At 35.3% G+C, this 21,853-nt stretch overlaps 1 protein-coding gene across 4 annotated transcripts in view; it reads left to right on the top strand.

Moving 5' to 3' along the window:
• The window catches only part of pcdh11 (protocadherin 11), a 370,226-nt gene that overhangs the window by 283,379 nt on the left and 64,994 nt on the right, over positions 1 to 21,853 (top strand). For all 4 annotated transcript variants that reach the window (XM_044126903.1, XM_044126905.1, XM_044126904.1 and 1 more), the window contains 2 exons: positions 19,057 to 19,092; positions 20,384 to 20,455. In XM_044126903.1, coding sequence (XP_043982838.1) covers positions 19,057 to 19,092; positions 20,384 to 20,455 — 108 coding nt within the window. The remainder of the gene's footprint in view (positions 1 to 19,056; positions 19,093 to 20,383; positions 20,456 to 21,853) is intronic.

The following is a 21,853-nucleotide window of genomic DNA, read 5'->3' as shown; positions in this document are numbered from 1 at the left end:
AACCCCACAACATCAGTGAAACGTGTGAATGGAACATCAAGTGTAGCAAGATCAAGAAGGTTTACAAAGAGGAAATGATGGCAATAAGGTTTTTTTTTTTTTCCTTTTTGTGGTGGTAGGGGAGTTAAGCACAGTTATCTATTTGCTCTCTGTAGGAGGGCAACCTTTCTCATACTTTGAAAATCCCTTTTACAGTAAATTTTACAAATCTCCTGCTCTGTAGACTCATTTCGCTCTTGCTGCCTAGCCTTGAAATTCTCACACTTGCCACCACATCTCGGTCCCACATCCTGCTAAACCAATCAGGGATTTGAAGTCTTCACTTCCAATCAATTACCACCCAAATCAGTGCAGAAGCCTTTGATATAGAATCATTTGTCAAATCAGTGCAGATGGCTGAGGGCAGGTACCTCTGTGCCATAGGCCATATCCATGTGGAAATCAGTGCATAGCTTTGGCTCTCCTCACACTCCCCAACCTATTAAAGGGAAGTCTTTGTGTGCTCCAGAATGGCCATCCAGCTGCCTGGATAGCTAATGTATAAGCATCTTAGCTTGTCCAGGAGCTGATACCTGAATTGAATTCAGAATACTTTCAAGAAGGCCAAAATCTAGTTTTTGTACAGATCCTGCTTAAATTGATGGCATAAAAGCTACAGTAATGGCAATCAAGGTGCAATTTTAAAATGTATGGCTATAACTTTTGACTTGTTAGGATGGAATCTACCTTAGTGTTGAAGTTGGCACAATGAAACAAAAAAATTGCCTAAAGCATTTTCAAACATGGTGTAAAAAACTGAACTTAAATGAACATCTTCACAACTCTTAAAATCAATACCACAACTACCACTATGACACAGAGGAAAGAAATTTATCAATACTATTTAATACTGTTAATATGGGAGGATGATGGATCACGCAACTAAGATGAAACGATATAGGAAGGTGGTTTTAAGAAGTTAGATATGATTAAAGCAAACTTTGAGGGAAAACTAGAAATATGTCATAAGTTCAGAATCCCCATAATCATAACCTTGCAAAACAGTATCTTCTGTGCATTATTCATTTTGTTTCCACTAGCAACCAAAGATGGTGCCCTTTTCTTTATATAGTAACATCTTCAATAAACACACACATTTCTGTTTATTTAATTGATATATGTTTTAAAATAAAAGTTGATGAAGAGGCAGGTGTTATGAATGATGTAAACTGAACGGTATACTTTTTTAGAACATTTGTATCTGCTGTACTTAGTTAACAAGCAAATTCCAGCGAGACAATTATTGTTATTGCTCATAAGTTCAAAATTTTCCTGACAAGTTATATTTTATCACATGGCATATTTAACAGAAATTAGCCTACTGTGATCCTGAGATGTGGGTGACAGCTTAGTCCAGGAAACTGCTAGCACTGAATATATTTGCTAGCATTGCCGTGATTATATCAACAAATTCACTGTCAAATATGCTGACAAAATACTAAATCCAGACACCATTTCTTCAAATAAGCAATTACACTGCCTGATATGCATACATCATTGACAAGCACATTGTTTATACACAGGAAAATCAGTGTGCACACAAACCCTTAGATGCATATAATTATTTTTTGTGTGTGGTTTCAAGAGATAAAGTCTTCTTACACAGCATCATAGTTTTATATTTTGAGACACGAGGGAGACAAGACAGACATTTCTGCAGATATTTGGACTCCAAGGACCAGTGTTCGCTCATTTTGTGGCTTGGACCAACAATCTTCTGCTCTTGGCAAATGCTGTGATCATCTCAAAACACTGACTAGTGTCCAGCCATCATTTTAGCTTTTTGCACAGTTAAAGGCATTTTTTCTACTTCAGTTTATGATGTCTAAACTGGTATACTATCGGACAAGTTTTTGCTCCAAGCTGAGCACACATTTTGGGAGTGATGATGCACAAAAGCTGCTTTACTACCTAGAGAATAAATAATTAAATGGTATGTAACTAAATATCTGGTTGTTAAATATGTTGTATCACACGAAAGTGAAAACAAGAAATAATAAAAGTGGAAAATCAATTAAAAGCAAAAGGAGAAAGTTAACCTTATAAATACTATACATTTTTATATTTAATTTATCGTATGTCTCTTTTTCTCCCTGTTCATTTAGTTTTTGTACCCAAGTCTACAAAAATAATGAGAATGGGGGCATGTATGCATTTGTTTTTTATGTTGCTTGACACTTTAGCCATTGGCTTGGAGTAAAAAGACAGAGATAAGCAACAGGCTGGAGTGGCGCCTTATTACACTCTAAGTATGCGGGTTGTGCTGGAAGAGTTGCTGTTCTGCATGAACAAACTGTGATCCAGAGAACATATCTTGTGAACCGATCATTTCAACGTATTGATCACTTGCAGATGTGATGTCAAAAGTAAAAGTTTTCGTTAGCCTAATTAAAGAACCTTATTACTGCCATCTTATACCTTTCAAAATGTTTCTTTTTCTGCCTGGAAATATAGCAAATTCACCTGGGAGTCCTTGCTTCTGACTTGTCCTGATTTTTGTTATATCTATCCATAGCAAAAGTGACAATCAAGAAGTTAACGTTAAACCAACACAGATCCCTAAGTGAAATGCCTTGTATAAGATTTTGTCATTTTGCATTGTTCTGTTGTTTTGCTGCCGAATTAGTTGTGGAGGATTATTATTATTAAGAAAAAAAATGACTTTGCTCTTTTGAGAGGAAACCATTGTTTCACAGCAGTTTGTAAATGTAGTATGCACTATTGAGAAAGCTGCACAGTTTTCAGTTTAGCACAGATCCGGACTAATGAAGCTTTTTGCTTGTTAGAAATAACCAAAAAGCTTCGAGGTAAATCCAGTTGCACATTGTAGACATTAACTACTGCAGTCATGTTTTGCTTTTAATCCTGTTTCACATAAACTATTTATTTAGGCAAAATGTATCGTAATAGCCGACTCATTTTGTCTTGAAATGATACAATGTCAACAGGCTGGTGGAAGGAAAGTCAGTTCAGCCACGATAGGATTTTGTCTCGTAATCCTATTTTTTTTTTTGCATGAGAGTTTGTTTAACTGCCAGGTTCTATTTGTGGTGATTCTTAACTTGAAAATTTAAAGTACACTTCTTGGGTTTTATGAGTGCTATGCATAGAATGAGATAGCTAGAGGTCAGCTGCACAAGATGTTTTAGTAAGTTTGCTTCTGGCATTAATATTAATATTAGGTAATGTTAACATTAAATTATAAGAAGGTCAAGAGATCCTGATTCAGATTCACAAAAAAAAAATCTACTTTAGCAATTATGTTTCTGGTTCAACTAAACTTTCAATCTTCTCTGGTGTGCATGCAGTTTTTCACTATAATTTACTTTAGTAGGAAAAACTGCTGGATACCGAGATATTTGGTGCTTTTACCATTGTTACAACATTTTTTCACATTTGTTTCTTCTGGGGGAAAAAGTAATGTGCAACTGCATGCAGAATAATTGCAGAACTGACTGGCCACTGATTTTTTTTTTCTAGTAGATTTGATAATTTTACCTACATTTTCAAATGTTAAATGGTAAGCTTAAGAAAAAGGGTTGATGTATCTTGTTTTTTTGTTTGTTTTTTTCCCCTCCAGGGGGTCTTTGGTGGGCTCTAGTGTCCCTTATTTGAAAGTAGGCTGACAGAAAAGGGAGAAGGAGAGGGGGGAAGACGTGGTAAATGTCGACGGGTCCGGGAATCAAACCCGCGACGGCCATGTCGAGGACTCAAGGCCTCCAAACGTGGGTCGCGCTATCCCCTACGCCACCACAGCACGCCCCGATGTATCTTGGTTTTTTTCTCCTTGCCTCTCCAGCCATCTCCAGAATTGACTAAGAACTTTAGTTGTTTATTTAATACACCATATCAAAGACTGTGCACAGTTGTGTCTGTTACCTTTGGTAAGCATTCTGTCTCTGACACAGTGTGCATTTAAATGAAGTGATGAGTGGGTTAATTTTCCTTTATTGGCCGGAGACAGAGCTTTAAATTGAAATCGATCCTCGGAACCACAGATTTTGTGGGGTTTTTTGACTACTGCATCAGTGGAAAACCTAGGCAAAGCAAAACAGAACCATTTTTTTTCCCTCTAGTCAACCTGAAGATATGGTTAGGAATTGTTTTGATAGGGGTTTATGTGTGTGATGCTCTGATGTGGTCATTTCAAAATGACTGTAAGAACCATTAAGAAAGTATCACTGTTCAATTGAAATAATAAAAGTTCCATAAACAATATAAAAATTTAACAACGTGAAAAAAAATCAGTTCTTTTGCTATTGCTTGTTTTGTTTTGTTCAGCTGTAACAGTGATTACATCTAACAGGAGGGCTAATCAGTAATTTTTTTTCTCACTGTGTGTAGTTGAATATGAATAATTAACAAATCGAACAAGTATTATGTCAGATGTCAGTCGCTTTTTCTTTCAAATTCCACTGGAGAGTGTTGATGTTTGTTCCGTGTTCTCCAGCTCTCCTTCCAGTCAAAACAACTTCATGTGTTATTACGCTCCAGAGCTGCGCAAAATAGGCCATATATGAAAATGTGTAACATATAATAAGATATGTTATTGCATAATAGCTGTTTAATGCTAGACCATAATAAGCAGAAATTCTAAATCTTACACTATAAGCATAGAGCATTGTTTTTGTTTGATTGTATCATTTTTTTGGTTTCAGGAATGCAACCCCTAAAATTTCCACTTTAATCACTTTCTTCCTAGATTTATTTATATGTTTATTGGTATCAGATTTGATTTATTTTTAGGAATTTTATGTGAAAACAACGAAAAAATTATTTAAGAGGCACTCTGTAGTACATAAACTGATGCATATGATCCAAAGTTCAGGAAAAAAGAGACTTTGGCTTGACCTCATTCTGTTTTTACTTTTGTTTTGCTCGGCCAAAAATGACAAATACACTTAAAGATCAGCATTCTGATTCACTTTTGTGTGCATGTGATTAGTTTTCTTCTCTTTTAAAATAGGTGTGCAGTTTTTACAGACAATAGTGTTTTATTTTATTTTATTTTTTGCATTATAATAAATGAAGTAAGAAGAAAAATCCATAGACAAACGGATGCAAAAGAAGAAATAACCAATAAGAAAAATGTAAAAATCAAACATGATAAATAAATAACTTTAGAGTGTAAAATGCTTGAATTATGAATGTAGCATTGATCATTAAAAAAACAACAAAAAAACTAAGGATTTGTAGATGTGGTCTTGGAAGAAAGTTTCTCGTAATGATTTTATACATGAGTTTTGTTCAATGCCTTCACGTTTCAATTATGTATCCTAGCTTCTGTTTTTTTTTTTTTCCCTTCCTCCCACTACAAATCAGTGCAGCACTGTGTGCTGACACCGATGCCCCTCTTAGTTGTTTGTGGAAAAGTAAAAGTCTCTCTTGTGTTCGATGTACATTCTTTTGGAATATGTTCTCATATCAAAACCGATGACTGCGTCTGGCCCAAATTAAGAATGAATGCCATTATCCAAGAAAGACCTGCAGACACACCTGTTTAAAGCCCTACTGTTTTAGGCAATCAATGTATTTGCCTTTGCATAATTATTCGGAAGCTAATTCCACAAATAGAAAAGTGTACATGTTCATTGGTTTCACAATATACAACACATGCAGCCACCTCTTTCTTTTTATTTGGTTGCAAAACACAAAGAATATTAGTTAAATTCATTTCAGATCTTTGAAATACCTTTCCACAAGGGAAAAAAAGGGGAAATTGAAATGATGACAGGAAATTTGAATTTTGAAATGATTATAACCATGTAAGCTCTCAAGGCAAGTACAAGCTGCATTGCTCAGGATATTTTTCTCGCCCTCTGCTTTTGCATATTTCACACAGACAAAGTCTTTAGAGATGCAAGTCATACTGAGAGAATTTGACTGTGCATGCTAAAAAGGCATAAATACAAGAGGAAAAAAACACATAACCAACAAATGACCTTATTATGCTCAGTATGTACCAAGCAGTTGCAGTATTGCCTCTATTTGTCATTATTACCACCTGCTATAACTGTGAGTGGGAGGAATATCAATTTGACAAAGACGGCCTCTGACTAAATGTTAAGGAGGCCCCCTGTCACGTGAGACGCATCCCTACTGTTCTGAGTGGGTAGATATAGTTGTGTTTTACTACTTATGGATATTCAATGGGAGAGCACAAAGCGGGTATTGCTGTAATAAGGCATTCACCAATGCAGAACAGTGCTGTGCACGGTGAGAACATATGTTAATGTGTTTGACTGTGGCCAGAGAAACAGCAAGATATTTGGGCAAAAAAAAGGACACATGGGACAGATCCCGCAGCATACATTTGCCTTGTACCAAAATATTTCTGGTGCACAGCGGTGGAAGAGGGGCTAAAATAACTCTGCTACTGAGGAGGACTTTGTTCTAATGATGAATCTCAATTTAGTAGGACAGGCCTACTTCGAAACAGACGGAAAACCTCAACATATTTAATGTTGGTGTGTGTGATTCAAGTAGGAATATGTCTTCCTGTTTTCAGATCATTTACAGGATTCAAAATTGTTTTCTGTACTTCATTAGAAGTCACCTTTGTAAGAGAAGAAGTAGTAAAACACAATGTGTTTTGAAATCTTTTATTAGATATTAAGTAAGCTTAGATTGAAATGCGTTTTCACAGACGTAGATGATAAAATGTTTGAGGAGTTAAAAATCTACTTTAGTCCTGCTAGAACAGCGAAAGCTTGTGTGGGTTTGTGATATTTTTAAATCATCTACATAAATCTTGTTCTTTGTTGGCTTTTATTTATATATTTCTCAACCAGTCTCACTGTTTAACATACAAGTCTTCTTTTTTTGGTTAGAAATACTCAAAAGATTGAAAAGTGGTGCACAGTGTTTATGTAAAGCATTTGAGAATGGACAAACATGTTCAGAAAGTATATTAATTTTAAAATGTTTTGTTAAAACCTAAACTTTATTGATATCCCATCAACAAAATTTAAGTTCTGTGTACAATGATATGCTGTTGAGATAAAATAAACCCACAGACTATATCCTTCTTGCAATCTACATGTACAAAAATATTTAACTGTGGATTTAATCGTGTAATTTAGAAAAATATCAGTTTAATGCAGGAATTTATTAAACATACAAATAAAGTTAATCCTAAATAAGACCTGTCAGCTTTGCGTTCAAGAACTAACTGTTATTTTCAGTCATTATTAAACTATTATCACTTCATGGTGTGTCCTCATTGGAATTTATAATGGGGCCACAGACATTTGGATTGTTAATTTTTCAGAAGCTTTGTGAAATCTTTATGCCTGTGGTAACATGTGAAAAATGACAGTGAATACATTTTGAGACTCGGATGACTTCCACTGAATAACATTACAGCTAACATCTGTGTGTTTAAATTTAAGACAGAAGCAACTCCCTCTCTGCAGGAGATCAGTCCCATGGATGTTTCAAGAGTCATTAATCAGTATCATCATTGTGTTTTTTGTTTGTCACTGACTGACAGTGAGACAGACTCTTTGCTTCAAACACGAGCTTGCGATTCAGTGTGTCACTGCACATCACAATCTATGGACAATACCTCTGTCAGTCTGTATGAAGAACACTGTCAGATATTTCAGTGGGAGACGGATCAAACAGATGAACAATTCACAGTGCTGATGAATCTTTTGACACATCAAGTGGGCTACCCATCCTCTTTTCCATATTTCCTCCTTGATAGTTCACTTAGTGATCACTTTGTTCTGTGCACCTCCCTGTTTAATGCCGCTTTCTCCGCAGATACTGAGTCAAGCTGCTGTGACTCACGGTATACAGAACCAGGACAAGTAGGGGTTGAGCAGTTCAAAAATTTCTGGTTAACCGAGCATGTAGTTTGACATAATTTAAAAAGGTATTTATCTTTATTCCGCTTGCATAACGGCTTCATTTTAATTTGTAACCAGATGTAAAACATCTGGTTACAAATGGCCAACAGTGGCAACACTTGCTTTGTTCAGCTTGTGCAAAACTGTTGAAACTCCTAATATATACAGGAACAATGTTTTGATTTGTGACATGTTAGTGTTTTATTATTATAATTATTATTAAATTCATAATTCAAAGACTGAACAAAGATTTTGCTTTCATCCATGTTAATATTTCATGTCATTTACCATGAATATAATATTTTCCCACAACAACTTCTGTCTCTGCCAGAGGAAGGAAATGGCTCATGAACCAACTAAGCTGATTCAGTTTAGCAATGGCGTCATATCAGTAGGACTAGTCATCTGTTGTGATGATGAAAGGACAAGAGATGAATTCAATAAATCCCCACTAGACTGTCAAAAGTGTTAATCACCCTGAACTTTAAGAAGATCTCCTAAGCTATATAGTCTCACCACTTAAAAAGATCAAAATACAGATCCCTAAAAAAATACAATGAAAGGAAAGACTACATTTAAATGTAAAATGGAATTCCTTTAAAGTCTTAAAACCTACAGAATCGGTCAGAGGCGTTTGCACAGTAGTCTACTTTTTTTTCTTTCTTTACAGGGTTTGAAAGATGCTCACCCTGCGGTCTCGGCATGATAAATCCCTGGACTAAGACCACCTCTACCGCTGTAATACTCCTGTTTGCTGGGGCGGGTGTATCAAAATGCTGACACTGAAGAACACCTTGTTCCTCTCAAACAATTTCATGAACCTGCATTATTTGACACCCTGAGAATAAGAATTTCATTGGTCCCCCACTTGGCTAATTGGACAGCGGCAAAGGGTATTCCATTCTAACAGCATTTAGTCCCCACTGGGATTCTCTGACATAGATTTCTATTTAGGATTATATTATATTTCTATTTAGGATACACAATTAAGTGGTTTTTCCCCGTCGCATCGTTTCTTTCAGGACAAATTGCTGGCTCACCTTCTCGGAGTGCATCTCACAACTATTTTCTTAATCTTTTGAAGCTATACATGTTGCACATGTTCACTAACGTGGAAAGAGATGGCTAATTGTGACATGCCACAGCAAAACCAGTAACAAGATGCAAGTGCATGAGCAGAGAAAAACGAAATGGACAAAAAGAAAACATCAATTTCTGAGAAAATAGTGATTTTGTGTTTTGTTCCTAAATGCTAGTTGAGGTCAAGAAGAAAGCATGACCTATGATTTGCTTTAAATAGCACTTTTGGAGGTTGCAAAGTGGTAAAATATATATTTGAGGGGCGTGCTCCGGTGGCGTAGAGGTTAGCGCGCCCCACGTTTGGAGGCCTTGAGTCCTCGATGCGGCCGTCGCGGGTTCGATTCCCGGACCCGACGAGATTTGCCGCATGTCTTCCCCCTTTCCTGTCAGCCTACTATGATAAAAGAGACACTAGAGCCCACAAAAAGCAGTGTATGTTTTTAAATAAAATTAAAACAGATTATGAAGCTAAATATATATATATATATATATATATATATATATATATATTACACAATATCCTTTCCTCCTCTGCTTCCATACACTAACATATATTAATAGAGACACCAAACATAATTAGAAATCATCTAGCATGAGTTTCTAAAAGTACAATAAAATACCACAATTTTCTGTATTTAGACAACAGCAAAAGTGAATAAGTGTAATAAGAGTGTTCCCTTAATAAGAAAGATGGATAGTACTCTTTTTAAATTCATACAAATTTTGTTGGTGTTTTTTGCAGCTAGAAATCTTTAATTTAGTTAATTTTGTCTGTTCTGTAAAAGAGAGAAAAAGGTAGCAGCAACAGATGGGGAGGAGCAGGAGAAAACTACATCCATGCTGCACTTTCTCTGGGGTTTTATTAATGGGAAATTAAGTTCCATGAACAGTATGACTGAAAACCTTTGGAGTTTGAAGCATAGCTTTATAAAATCTTGCTGTACCTTGATTGCAGTAACCAGCCTAGGTATAAACATATCAGATGAAAGTAGTTCACATAATCAATTGCTTTAAGATTAAAGGTAAAGGTAATTTTATTTATATAGCACATTTTCAGCAACAAGGTAATACAAAGTGCTTTACATGAATTAAAAGGAAATACAGACGAAATAACAAAGCAAAGGAAAGAGAAAAATAAATAAAAAAAGAACAAGTTGAGATTTAAAAATTTAGTCTATGAATTAGGGGCAACATGGTGATTAGGGTTCAGTTTTACTTTTTCTTAGAAAGAACTAAGTGTTTGTCCTTAATAATCAAATACAAGCAGTAAAAAAAATCTCACATTTTGATCGGTGCTTTGGATATTTATATTAAGTTTTTCTCTATAAATACAACAATGTTGTTGGCCAGGCTCGACTCTTCATTCAGATGTTGTCGTGATTTCAAGATGATTCCACAAGATTTCTTTAGGTCCCTCCAACAACACGTGTACTCCCCCATATCCAAGTCCAGTACAACACTTCAGTGATGAAGTGAAATGAAATGTTCACAGAATAGGAAAATCTAGAAAACATGAAAAAATAAATGAAAAAAAAAAACAACAACCCTACATCTCCTCAATTTTTCAGAATGCTTCAAAAAAGGAGGAATATAACATCGAGATGAATAAAAAGGTTCTGCATGATATTACCCTTGATGTACCTAATAAAACTGTCAATGAAGATATTTACAATACGGCTAAAGGACTACGGTTCAGTCAGTTACCACTGGCTGAAATATTCATTCCCTTACTTGGCTTCTTAACTTCGAAACCATGACATCCTAAATTTGCATAGTGGTAAAGATCAATGTAGCTCTTAGAGAATTCTGTGGCACTTATCCAAAACAGTTCCCTTTTCTCCCCCTATGCAGTCTGTAGCAAAAAAGGGTTAACAGGCAGTGAGTGATGTGGGTAAAGAAAGTCAGACGCCTCCTTAGTTGTAGTCAGCCTCAGAGGATTTTGTCATGTTTCTTCACTTGGTAAAGTACCAGCAACTCACCCCACATCACTACTGAGTCAGTGCCTGTTTTTCACTATTTGATGCTGTTTGATGTCTGGTGAGATGTGAAACATTAATAGTAAGGCAGAAAAAATATAAAAAATTCGTAAGACTAGTGTGGAGTTTCAAATCCTCTTTTAGCGCATGAGTGACTTGGGGTAGGTGATAATTGTTGAGTTAGATGTTGCTGTGTTATGAAGGATGTCCTTCAAGCTGTTTCTTGATTTTCAGGGGACAGCTTGACAAACCTCACTTTGAATTTGGCTGAAAGCATGTCTAATTGAATTTTGATACGTAATTAAATCAAGCAATAAATCAGCCCAGATCCCACTGCAACTGACAATTCAAGACTCCCGAGCACCAAAAGCTAATTATGATGAAGTTATTATCTCGGCCAAAGGGAGTTCTCTGAATTGCTTCCAACCTGTATTGTGTGTCTTCGCTAGTAGTACATACTCAACCTTGAAGAAAGGGCAACTCTCGCATGACGGGGCTGATGGATCCCATAAAAGTCGCCTGTGTGGTTTGTAATGTGTCCTGGCCGACACGCCATCCCTCCTCAAAGCAGGTGATTTCTTTAGCACTGAGAAAAGAGGAATTTTTACGACGTCACATATTAGCGCACCAAGGCGGAAAATAATCGTATCTGTTTGTTGGGAGCAATTAGGCCTGGGTGTAATTCCTGTCAATAATCCTTCGATGTGTAGGTAGTGGCTATATTGATTTACCATGGATTTAGAGCCTCATCCTCATCATCTGGTTCCCAGTCTCATATGGTTAATCAATTACATCCCCTGTGATTTGAGCATGCCTACAGACGCCGCGCTCGGCGCATGTAATCTCTTGACATAGGGTATTAAATGAAGTCTAATTATAACTTTGCAGCTATGTGCCACATCACACTGTTTTAATACCTTCACTAAGAAGACAAATTGGTGTGTCAGTAAATCAAGGTGTTTCACTTTGATTCAGTACTGAGTAACATCTAAGTTTCTTGCTAAGGCCATCTCTTTATCCTTGTAAATAAATATGCACAAAAGAATAAAGTATTTTTTAATGATCTATCTGCATAAGAGCGGTTCTGAGGTGTAATTTTCCAATTTCCTAGACAACCACACTAGAGCTGTCTGGTATGGCTTCATGAATGAAAAAGCCCATAGAACAATTACTGGAGTGGTTATCTACTACATAATGACGAGTAAAGTGAAGGTAGATGATATTTTTCTTTTTTCTTATTTTTTTTTTCCTTTTACTCTTTTATCCTCTTCTATATTCCCTTTGTTTTTAAATTCACCCCATTTGTTAGTCCAATTGGAACAGCAAAAGGTTAGATTGTGGAGTAATTAACAGCAGCTAGCCTAATGAAATCAGTAGGGGATGGTACACTGGGAGGATCAATACCTCACTAAGAGTGAAGCAAGAAAGAGGGTTGTCCAGGGGAAAAACGTATACACAGACCACTTAATAATAATAAGCTGATGAAACGGCAACAATGTGTCAACTTGTAAATCAAATCTGGTCTGGACACAGTGACATTATCGGCATCTTGTAATACTGTTGGAGAAAATTAGTGTTTCTGCTCCCTCAAGAAGTTTACAGGATTTACACTGCTCTCTGTGGTTTGCTGAAAGGGTTTTCCTTTATTGAATGTCAATAGGAACATCAATACACTCTGGACAACAACACCAATGCAGAGGTAAATGGGTATTCTATTTATCTGAGGCTACACTTAAGTATATTGAAGACTTTATTAGCCCCTTTTGATGAGGAGGTGTTTTGTTTTGCAACAGTTTTATCACTGTGTCTGAGACGGGCTGCACTTGCCAGAAAAACAGGGGGATGCAAAACCTGAACTCTGCTGTGTGTTTCTTGGCCGAGGCATTACCGTTTCTTGTTTCTGTGCAACATAAGCAGATGGCACACACATCCAAGGTTTCCACTATTTTATTATGCATGCGTATGTCTGAATTTGTTTTGATTGTGTTGTGGCTCGCCTGGCAATTGTCACTTTGCTCCGATTGATAGAATTCAGACGCATCTTTCCTCATCTGCAGGGAAATCTCTTGACAGCCAACCCATGTGTTTTTCCACAACCTTCTATAAACAAATTAGGTGGTAAACTGTGGCTGCATTGACATTTCGGCATAATGAAGTCTAACAAGTCCTTCTCGACTATTATTTTTGCAAACTTTGTGCAGCGGGAAAGCTGAAATACAGGAGATTCTGGAGAAAATAACCAATGAACCATGAGGAGAAAGTCAAAACAAATTCAGCATGTCAAGAAACCGTACCCGATAAGGTCTTTGCTATGCTTTGTGCCTGTGTCAACTTTCAAAGGTATTTACACTATCAAATAAACTGCTATGTAGGAGGCTGTAGAGACAGAAGCAGCAGATCTCATTATTTTACAACTATTAGGAACATAAGGACCCCAGGGAAGAAGACGGTTTAATAGTAAAGCTTCAAGTTATTACATTATGAAAAATCTTTAAAGCATTTATTTTTTTTCGTCTTTTTTTACAACCAGCCTCTTACAATTTCACAAATCCTGTCATAACACAGGTGTGCTTAGGTGAAACGAGGTAACAGAACGTGGCAACCATCTGGAAAACACAGATGTGGCACGGGATTAAAGCAACTGAACAAAGCAGCAAAGCAAAGACTGTGTAGAATCCAGCTTTCTTAAACTTAAACTTAGACAGGGCTCACCTTGTAAAGGGGTAATAACTGATGTGGCATCTTTATAAAGATTTGGGTAAAATCCTGCAAATTTTCAAACCTAAAACTGTTCTCTAAAATGAACTGGAATAAAGGTGTTTCTTTTGAATCTGAATCATCTTATAATAATTGTGTTTTATATATATATATTTTTTTTATCTTAAGGTTGAAATGTTAGAATTGTTAGAATAGCTTGGATAACACCCTGGACTATAATCAAAAAAAAAAAAAAAAAAAAAAAAGCAGAAAGTAAAACGGCCTTTTATGGCAGTGCTGAACCTTCAATTCAGATACCAGCAAGTGCCAACACTGGAGGTGTGTCCACATCCCACTCATGAAAAATGTAATAGAAAACTGATTCTAGCACAAATGACAAAAACCCATTTTAGTGGTCCAGCCTAAATTTCATATGCCTGCATATTTCTCTGTTTTTTTGCAGTCTTCTATTTCCTCCAGATCTCTCTGAGGATCACTACTCTTGTACAAAGGTCCAGGCTGATACGCAGAGGTAATCTGCAAACTGCAGATTAGGTGGTAGATGCAATTACCCTGCATAATAGGTAGACTCTTACTCTTATTATTGTTTTATTTCATCTTAACACTAACCCATATTCGCTAGCTACTTTACTTAAACAGCTTTACTAAGTAGTTTAATCTTATTGCCTTTACTTTTGGCAAAGTATAGTTCTTTTTAAGTGACCTTTATAAATAAATCTGATTTTCTTTTTTTTTATTTTTGTCTTTTAAGCCAAATAAAAAAATATTGCTGAAAATAAATAATATTCACATAAACTGAGAAAATTTAGGTTTCTTAGTGAGCGTATATTTTAAATTTTTAAATTTCTTTTAACCTCAGTAGCTTATCTATACCCAGCAAATATTTTTTTGTTTGTTTTTTTTTTCGGGGTGACTGGCACATTTTTAAATCTTTGTCTTCTGCTTGAAGTGTGATTATAATGTTTTGACTTGACAGACACCACCTCACACAGAAATTGTTATAAAAAATATATCATCTTTACAGTATGTTGTTATGCATACACTGATTCAGATACTTAAACAAATGAATGTTCCAGATAAATAACAGAGCTCCCTGACCCAATTCTCTCAGCTGGAACAGAAATTCATTTTGACATATTTTGATTCTTTTTGTGCTCTAAATTTAAACTTAAATGTATACTGGGTGAGTCAGATTTATTAGCTCATATCCAATACTAAGCTGAAATATTTTTTAATATCCTGGATATGAAAGCAGTGGGATCATTGTCTTACATGCTGCATATCTAGTTTCCACAGTAAATGTAATATTAACTACCCCCACTCACCTACGCACTGTTGGATTGCACTTTTTTTTTTTTTTTTTACCTTTGCCTATGATTTTTGATTATTCTACCTCTATGGCAAACTGCCATGCTGTGGCTCAGACCTTTGGTGGTGAAGAGGAGTTGTTGCTGCACTTCCAGTTCATACTAGAGCTACATCTGTACTATCGTCAGTTCAGTCACCAGGTTATTGCAGAAACAGAAATAATCGCCTTTATACACTTATGACATGTAGTAATGCTACAGTACGTATCTGTTGCAGTGGATGTTCATTTTGGTCCCATCTACATTCAGTCTTATACATTGAACAGCTAGAATATCTGAAAATTGAGATACATTTGGATAGAGAAACAGAGCACAATGAGGCCTGGTGTTTTTAATCAATTATTTATCCAATATTTTAATGATCAGAGTGCCTGGGGTGATCAAAGGCAGGGCTGGAGCTTCACTGCCTTTGCTCGCTAAGACATCTCTCTGTACTTTGATGTGGTTCACCAACAAATGCACTTATCCAAAGCATAACTCTCTCCCTGGGTTGGAATTGAGTGCTTTGAAACTACTAATTTCAGAGACGTACAACACAGAAGGAGATGGAGAGAAGGTCACTGACCAACCAAAGCTAAGGGAGAAAAAGGAGATTTACACTTTATAGTCTCAAACAATCCGATGTACAACTACTACTTTGAATGCCAACTAAATAAGAAGCGACCATAGGTCAGCTTTTTAGATCCCTCATGTACGTTATCATATATTTAATTGGTTGGCAGAGTCTCGTAGATGAAATACATGTCACTGGTGTTGAATAAAACATTAGTTAGATAGGAAATAACTGATGGTAGTTTCTAGTAAAAAACTGTGTTGTAAAAAGCCTGTCAAATGATGCAAATGAGAATTTCTCAGGTGGACTTGGCACATGCTGGTGTTTTAATATGCAAAAAAGTAACAAACATTGAAAAAGTAATTAATTTTGCAGTAAAAATATTGGCTGGTTAAGAATAGTTATTTGTTCTTATTACAACATTGATAAGAGTGATGGTGTTCCAGCCACTCTCTGTTTAGCATAGTGAAATATGTTTTGAAACTTACTTATTTATTATATTTTTCTTACCAATTTCAAGTCTGGAAATTTCTCGAACACGTCTGTCCTTGTGCAACCTTGTCTGTGTGCTTCAAGTAAATACATATATGAATATGAAATATAACCCAAGGATAAATGGAGCAGTAGAAGTAACGATGTCCAAACTCAGGTGGTGAGCAGAATGGAGCACTCAAAGACTTTAAGCCAGTAGATTTGAGGGTTGTCTTATAGAAGCACTTTTCAATTCTAGACAGACGGAAAGATATTTTATTAATTCCTAACAGGAAAATTCATGTATCCAGTAGACGCACACAGAAAAGCATTCTGACATAAATGAATAACAGGTTCAAATTAAAAGTTATTTTGCAACAGTGTGGTTTTACTTTAAATAATTGCAGTATTGCCTGATTTAAAATTAAGTTATAGTTTGGGAACACCAAACATATTATATAGTTATAGACAAATCTCAAGTATGACAATCAAATGTTTTTTGAATATTCCCTTGAATAGTGTAGTAATTAGATACAGACCTATATTTGTTTTTAAAAAGTCACACCAAGGATGTTTTGCCTTTGCTTGTGTCTTGTGTAGGGTCTGTTTAAAAAAAGTGAGATTTATTTTGAATAAATAAGACGATAGAAACTCAAACTAAATAGTCTACAAAAAGAAAATAAACATTGAAGTGTGCAGAATCAGTTGAACAGACTTTGATCAGTCTGAACCCTAAACTAATTATTTTGATTAATAATTTCAATATGTGGAGGTTTGAGAGTTTTATTCCTTTATTGCTCTCGTAATAAATATTGCATTTGTTGGTACTAACCTTCCTAGTAAGAAACATATTTGTCTAAAAAGCTAATGTCGATGCCAACAGTTTTACCTCCAGTAGTTTATTGAAATGGTTTATTTTGAGAAACTGCTTCAGATGTAGCTATTTGATTTTGGTCCATTGATGTGTGTTATTTTTGTGGGCTAATACATTGACTCAGCAAATAATTAGGCTTAGGGAAAAATATTTAGAGGACAATATTTTATGTCTATTTATAAGTATTGCGAAATACCACAAAATATGTTGAACAAAGGGTGTGTATTTATAGCATTTCACATGCCTCAACATGTCAAAGCTATGCAATTTTAGGATATCTAGGCAGCAGAGTGCTGTTCACTCAAATTCTCTTATACAGCATGCTATGAAGCATAACTTTATATGCTACCTATTCTAGTGACAGCAGACTTCTTCCACCTGCCAGTGGGGTTTTTTTTAGACCGTACATGCATGAACCTATACATTTAAAAATATCTAAACTTAATATTTTTTGGTATTCTGGGTAGGTCAGGGATATGTGGACAGATACTGTATCTTCATGAGATTTTTCAGCAGATAACTGAAAAGGTTACAGTGTTTCTTATAAAAGTTTATGGAACATGCTTAAGTTTTTGTTTCTTTTTTTTTTGCCTCATCCAAGGTCTGCACAGGTGGAAACACAAGAAGCAGCTAGTCAAAAAATAAAGGTTCATTGACCCGACTGAAATATACCTTGCAGCAATAGAAGTTGTTCTGTGCTGTTTATTCAATGGATATCTGTATAGCACAGAGTTCAAAGTTACTGTCAATTATTAGCAGATTTATTTTGACATAACAGAGACAGGGAGGCAAAAGGCAATCCCTATGATCTTATATAATTGATTAACTAGAAAAACAATTTTATTGCTGTATTGCCTCTGTTCTTCGTCCCACACACCCTTAAACAAAAACACCAGAGCTAGCTACTACTTGGTAATTAGATTGTGGTTAGATTTCTTAAAACATTTTTGCTAAAGACTTTTGTGTATAATGTTTTTTGTTAAAATATCTCTTTATGAAAGCTCTAGTTATTGCATTAAAACATTTAGGTAGCATCAATCCCTCCTACTGAGCTAGAATACGGCAACTGTGGAAAGAAACAACTGTCTTTTAACAGTAGTAGCCATCCATCACGATCAGGTTCACTATGAACAGGCACGAGTCATTTAGCATCTTGATACTGAATGAAAATTATTTTACTTGTTCTTTAATAAATAAGTCTTACAAGTACATTGCAGCCTCCGTCACTTTATTTTATTATTTCTGTTTTAGAAATTTGATAGTCTCATTTTAGATTTTTTGCTTTTTCATTTGTTGGTTACCATAATGAAGCCTTTTGTTTTTAGTGAATAGCTTTGGTAGCTGTGTGATAGCTGTTGCTGTTTCTCTCAGCAGCAGAGTCCTGTGATGGCCAATTGTATTAGAATAAAGCATTGAACTGGTTTCCTGTTCACTGTTTGACCGTTCCCCCACAGCAGTCCTCTTGGCTTCTACCCTTGACTAAGTGGGTTTTCACTGCCAGACACCTTTTATTTTCTTTGCAAATAAAGTTGCATTTTCAGATTATTATACACAGTACAAAGAAAATTAAATTGGTGATTAAAAATTAAACACTCTTATCTCTCTGTGAGTTATCTCAGTCCCCAGAGAGAGAGGATGCTATTTTGCAGGCTTGCGGGTGTCTTTTGTTCCCAATTTAGAAGCTTGTCGCTGTTTATTGTTAATTTTTGATGCTTCATTTGATATTCTGTTCACTTTCCTCTCTGAAATGCAGAGAAAACATCTTTATCAAAGTGCCAGATGTATTTGTTGTGTTGTCAGAGTGTCAGGTTTGCCTGAGTCTTCATATTTCTGAGATTTCTACTACCTTACATATTTTGTTGGGAAGCCAACTGAGCACTGACGTGTTCTACCAAACTCTGCATTTGATTTTAAAAAACAATATATACCCTTATTCCCAATTTTGACTTAAAAATAACAGTAAAATCACAAATCAGTAATGTTGTCAACTGTGAACTCTAGCTGACTCTAACAGAACTGAAATGTTCCTGGCACATTTTTGTTTGTTAGCTCAAACTATGGGTTTCCAAAGTAAATATTGAAAAAATTAGCCACTGATCCAAACTGAATTGTTCTTCTCTTTCAGGAGGCCTGTCAACTTGGCAAGATAACCTCTGTGAATGTAAGTCTCTCACATGCTCCTTTTTTGTTACATGTTTTCTCTTAGGCATGATCTGTGTGTCAGTGTGATATATCTATAAAAGTTATAGGACGTTAAACTCGGCATCCATTATCTTTGTTCAATTTCAATGTTTGCATTTTACTTATTGCTAAAGCAATAGCTCAGGCTTTTTGAAGCTGGGTTATGAAGATGTGAGCAGGGCTTGTCGGTAATGTGGAAAACTGAAATATATTTTTTTAGGCCTAGTTTATTATTTGATAAGAGGAAAATGGAGTATGAAACATCCTTTGTATTTGTTTATTACCTTTTAATTCTTCTTTGTTCTGCAACATTGTGACATTGTTGGAACATTATTTCCATATGTCCATTCATTAAAGTTTATATGCAATAGATATAACTTACGTTTCAGGGGAATGTGCAATCATAATCCCAATGCTGAATTTTACGATGATGATACAGCTTGTGACTGACAAAAATGTTTCTGACTCTTCATTGTTTTCAACAATACCAACACCCTTACCATTTCCTGTGAGCTTTTCATCTTGGCCACTCAACATACACATCTGAAGTTGTGAAGTCGAAGTTGGCGTCGAGAGAGTTGCTTTAGCTTGCCAAATACATTGTTGCCATTTGGAGTTGGAATTTTTTTTAACTTGTTTTGTAAATATGAGATCTTAAAACAAAAATGCAATCAAGCAATCTATTTCCATCTCAATATTGCAAACATTGATCTTGCAATGACAACTGTGAATCAACATACTGTGCCAGTCAAGTTGTTCATTTCCAAGAAGTGGAAAAACAATTTCCATAGCATATGGAATCTCAACATGAAAATATGTGGAACCTGTAAGAGCAGTCACTATCTTACCCACAGTAGTTTTCAAAGCAGGGCTTTTTACAATGCAAAGTTTTCCCTTCTTAAAAAACCCCCACTGATTTCAAACATCTCATTTAAAATCTAAATGATGATATAAAAGGTTAAGCTGTTATTATGTACTATAGAATAAAGTTTTCTGAAGATATTTTTAGGGTTATTTTAACTGAAAATTGCACCAATACCAATATGTCTAATTTTTTCAATTTTATACTCTTTACCATTTGCTTAAGATATTTACCACAGTATTTTCCAGCCTTCCAACAAATAACCATCGTCTTCTTTATATGTAATAAAAAATATAGGGGATGTAATGTTTATAAGCTAATGTGTGTCAATAATTGTGCAATTAAGATGGTAGAAAAATCTTTTTTTTTTTTTTTTTTTTTTACTGACCCCACTCTAATTTGCCTTTAGCTTGACTCTGTGGTGAGAAATATGAGAAATCTTTCTTCAAACCTGGATTTCTCAGACAACTATCTACTGCAGGTAAGATACTGCCTGCTTATAACGTCTTTAAAAAAAACATTTTAAAATATCTGATTAATACCTACAAACATTTTCTGAATGACTAACACAACAGCAGAGTATTTATAGACTTTTTTGAAAAAAGCCCGCTCAACACTTCCTGAGACTGACCGTTGAAAGTTGTCTACAGCAATCACACCATTAATTAAAATTCAGGTGATTCATTTCCCACAACAATTTAAGATTTTATTTTTAAAAAACTGAAGGAGAAGGGAATATTTTACGGTTGTTTTATCTGTCAGGTAGCACACTTTCTTAATAAGAGACAAAGGTCGGATATTGACTTTCAACTGAGGTCATAAGTTTAGAGAAGTAACATCAAAAATATTCTTCTCGGGGAAAAAAAAGGAAACTTCTTCAGGAATAAGATAAGAAAGGCAAAGTACAGGACATCCATCCCATGCTCTCTCATTTATGTATAATATTTCTTACTGGAAATGGGTCGTAATGCAACTTCCAGCTGTATTGATTGTGTGTTGTAATGATGCATTTCATGAATGGGGCTGATACGAGTTGGGTACTTTGTTCAAACAATGCATTAAAAATCTGCAATAGATCAAAATAACAACTTTTTCTTACTACACTTCTTAGAAAGTTAAGAAAATTTATAATGCACCTGACTGTGAAACAAAACGTGCTGGTAGTCATATTATTATATATCTAAGTACATACAGCTCAGCAGAATTCATACTTAAAGTATCATTTATCCTGATTATGTTGTGGCATCTGGCAATCAGAGCTTTTTGGCTCCATTTCATTTGTTGTTTTATATATGGTAGTCTAAGTCGACCCTGATTAATACATGGTTAAACAATCCTTTGTCGGTGCCAACAGGACAGAAAAAAAGTTTTTCTCTACCTGAAATTCATACAGTGGTGTGCAGCTCCAACTTTTATTCAGTTTCAGCAAAATATTGCTGAGGCTCTGTACAGAAAGGTTTGTTTGCTCAGCTTTTCTGGCTTTTTTTTTTTTTTTTCTTTTTTTTCAGCGCATTGCTTCTATTCTCTGTAATCTGTATTCATTTATACTGGTAATCTGTACATTGTATCCAAGCATCTTGTAGCTGTCACATTACAAAGACAAACTCAAACATCAACATATTTTATTAAAATTTTATTTTATAGACCAACATAAAGTAGTGGAAAGAAGAGTATAGGATTTTTACAGTGTAATGTGCATTTGCATTCAACCTTGTCTTAGTCTGATAGCTCTGAATACAAGTGTCTTTAACCCCTTATTTTAGAGTAGTAAACCTGAAGTTTGAGAGTGAAATGCTTTGTTAGGAACATCTGGATCAATCAGATGTATGATGGAGCTTGATTATTAAAGCTTGATTATCAAGGGCTTTGTATGTTAGAA

This window comes from Gambusia affinis, linkage group LG09 (assembly GCF_019740435.1).
Source record: "Gambusia affinis linkage group LG09, SWU_Gaff_1.0, whole genome shotgun sequence".
NCBI lineage: Eukaryota > Metazoa > Chordata > Actinopteri > Cyprinodontiformes > Poeciliidae > Gambusia > Gambusia affinis.
Note: the sequence above shows the minus strand (reverse complement) of the source record. Positions and strands in the feature narration are given on the sequence as shown.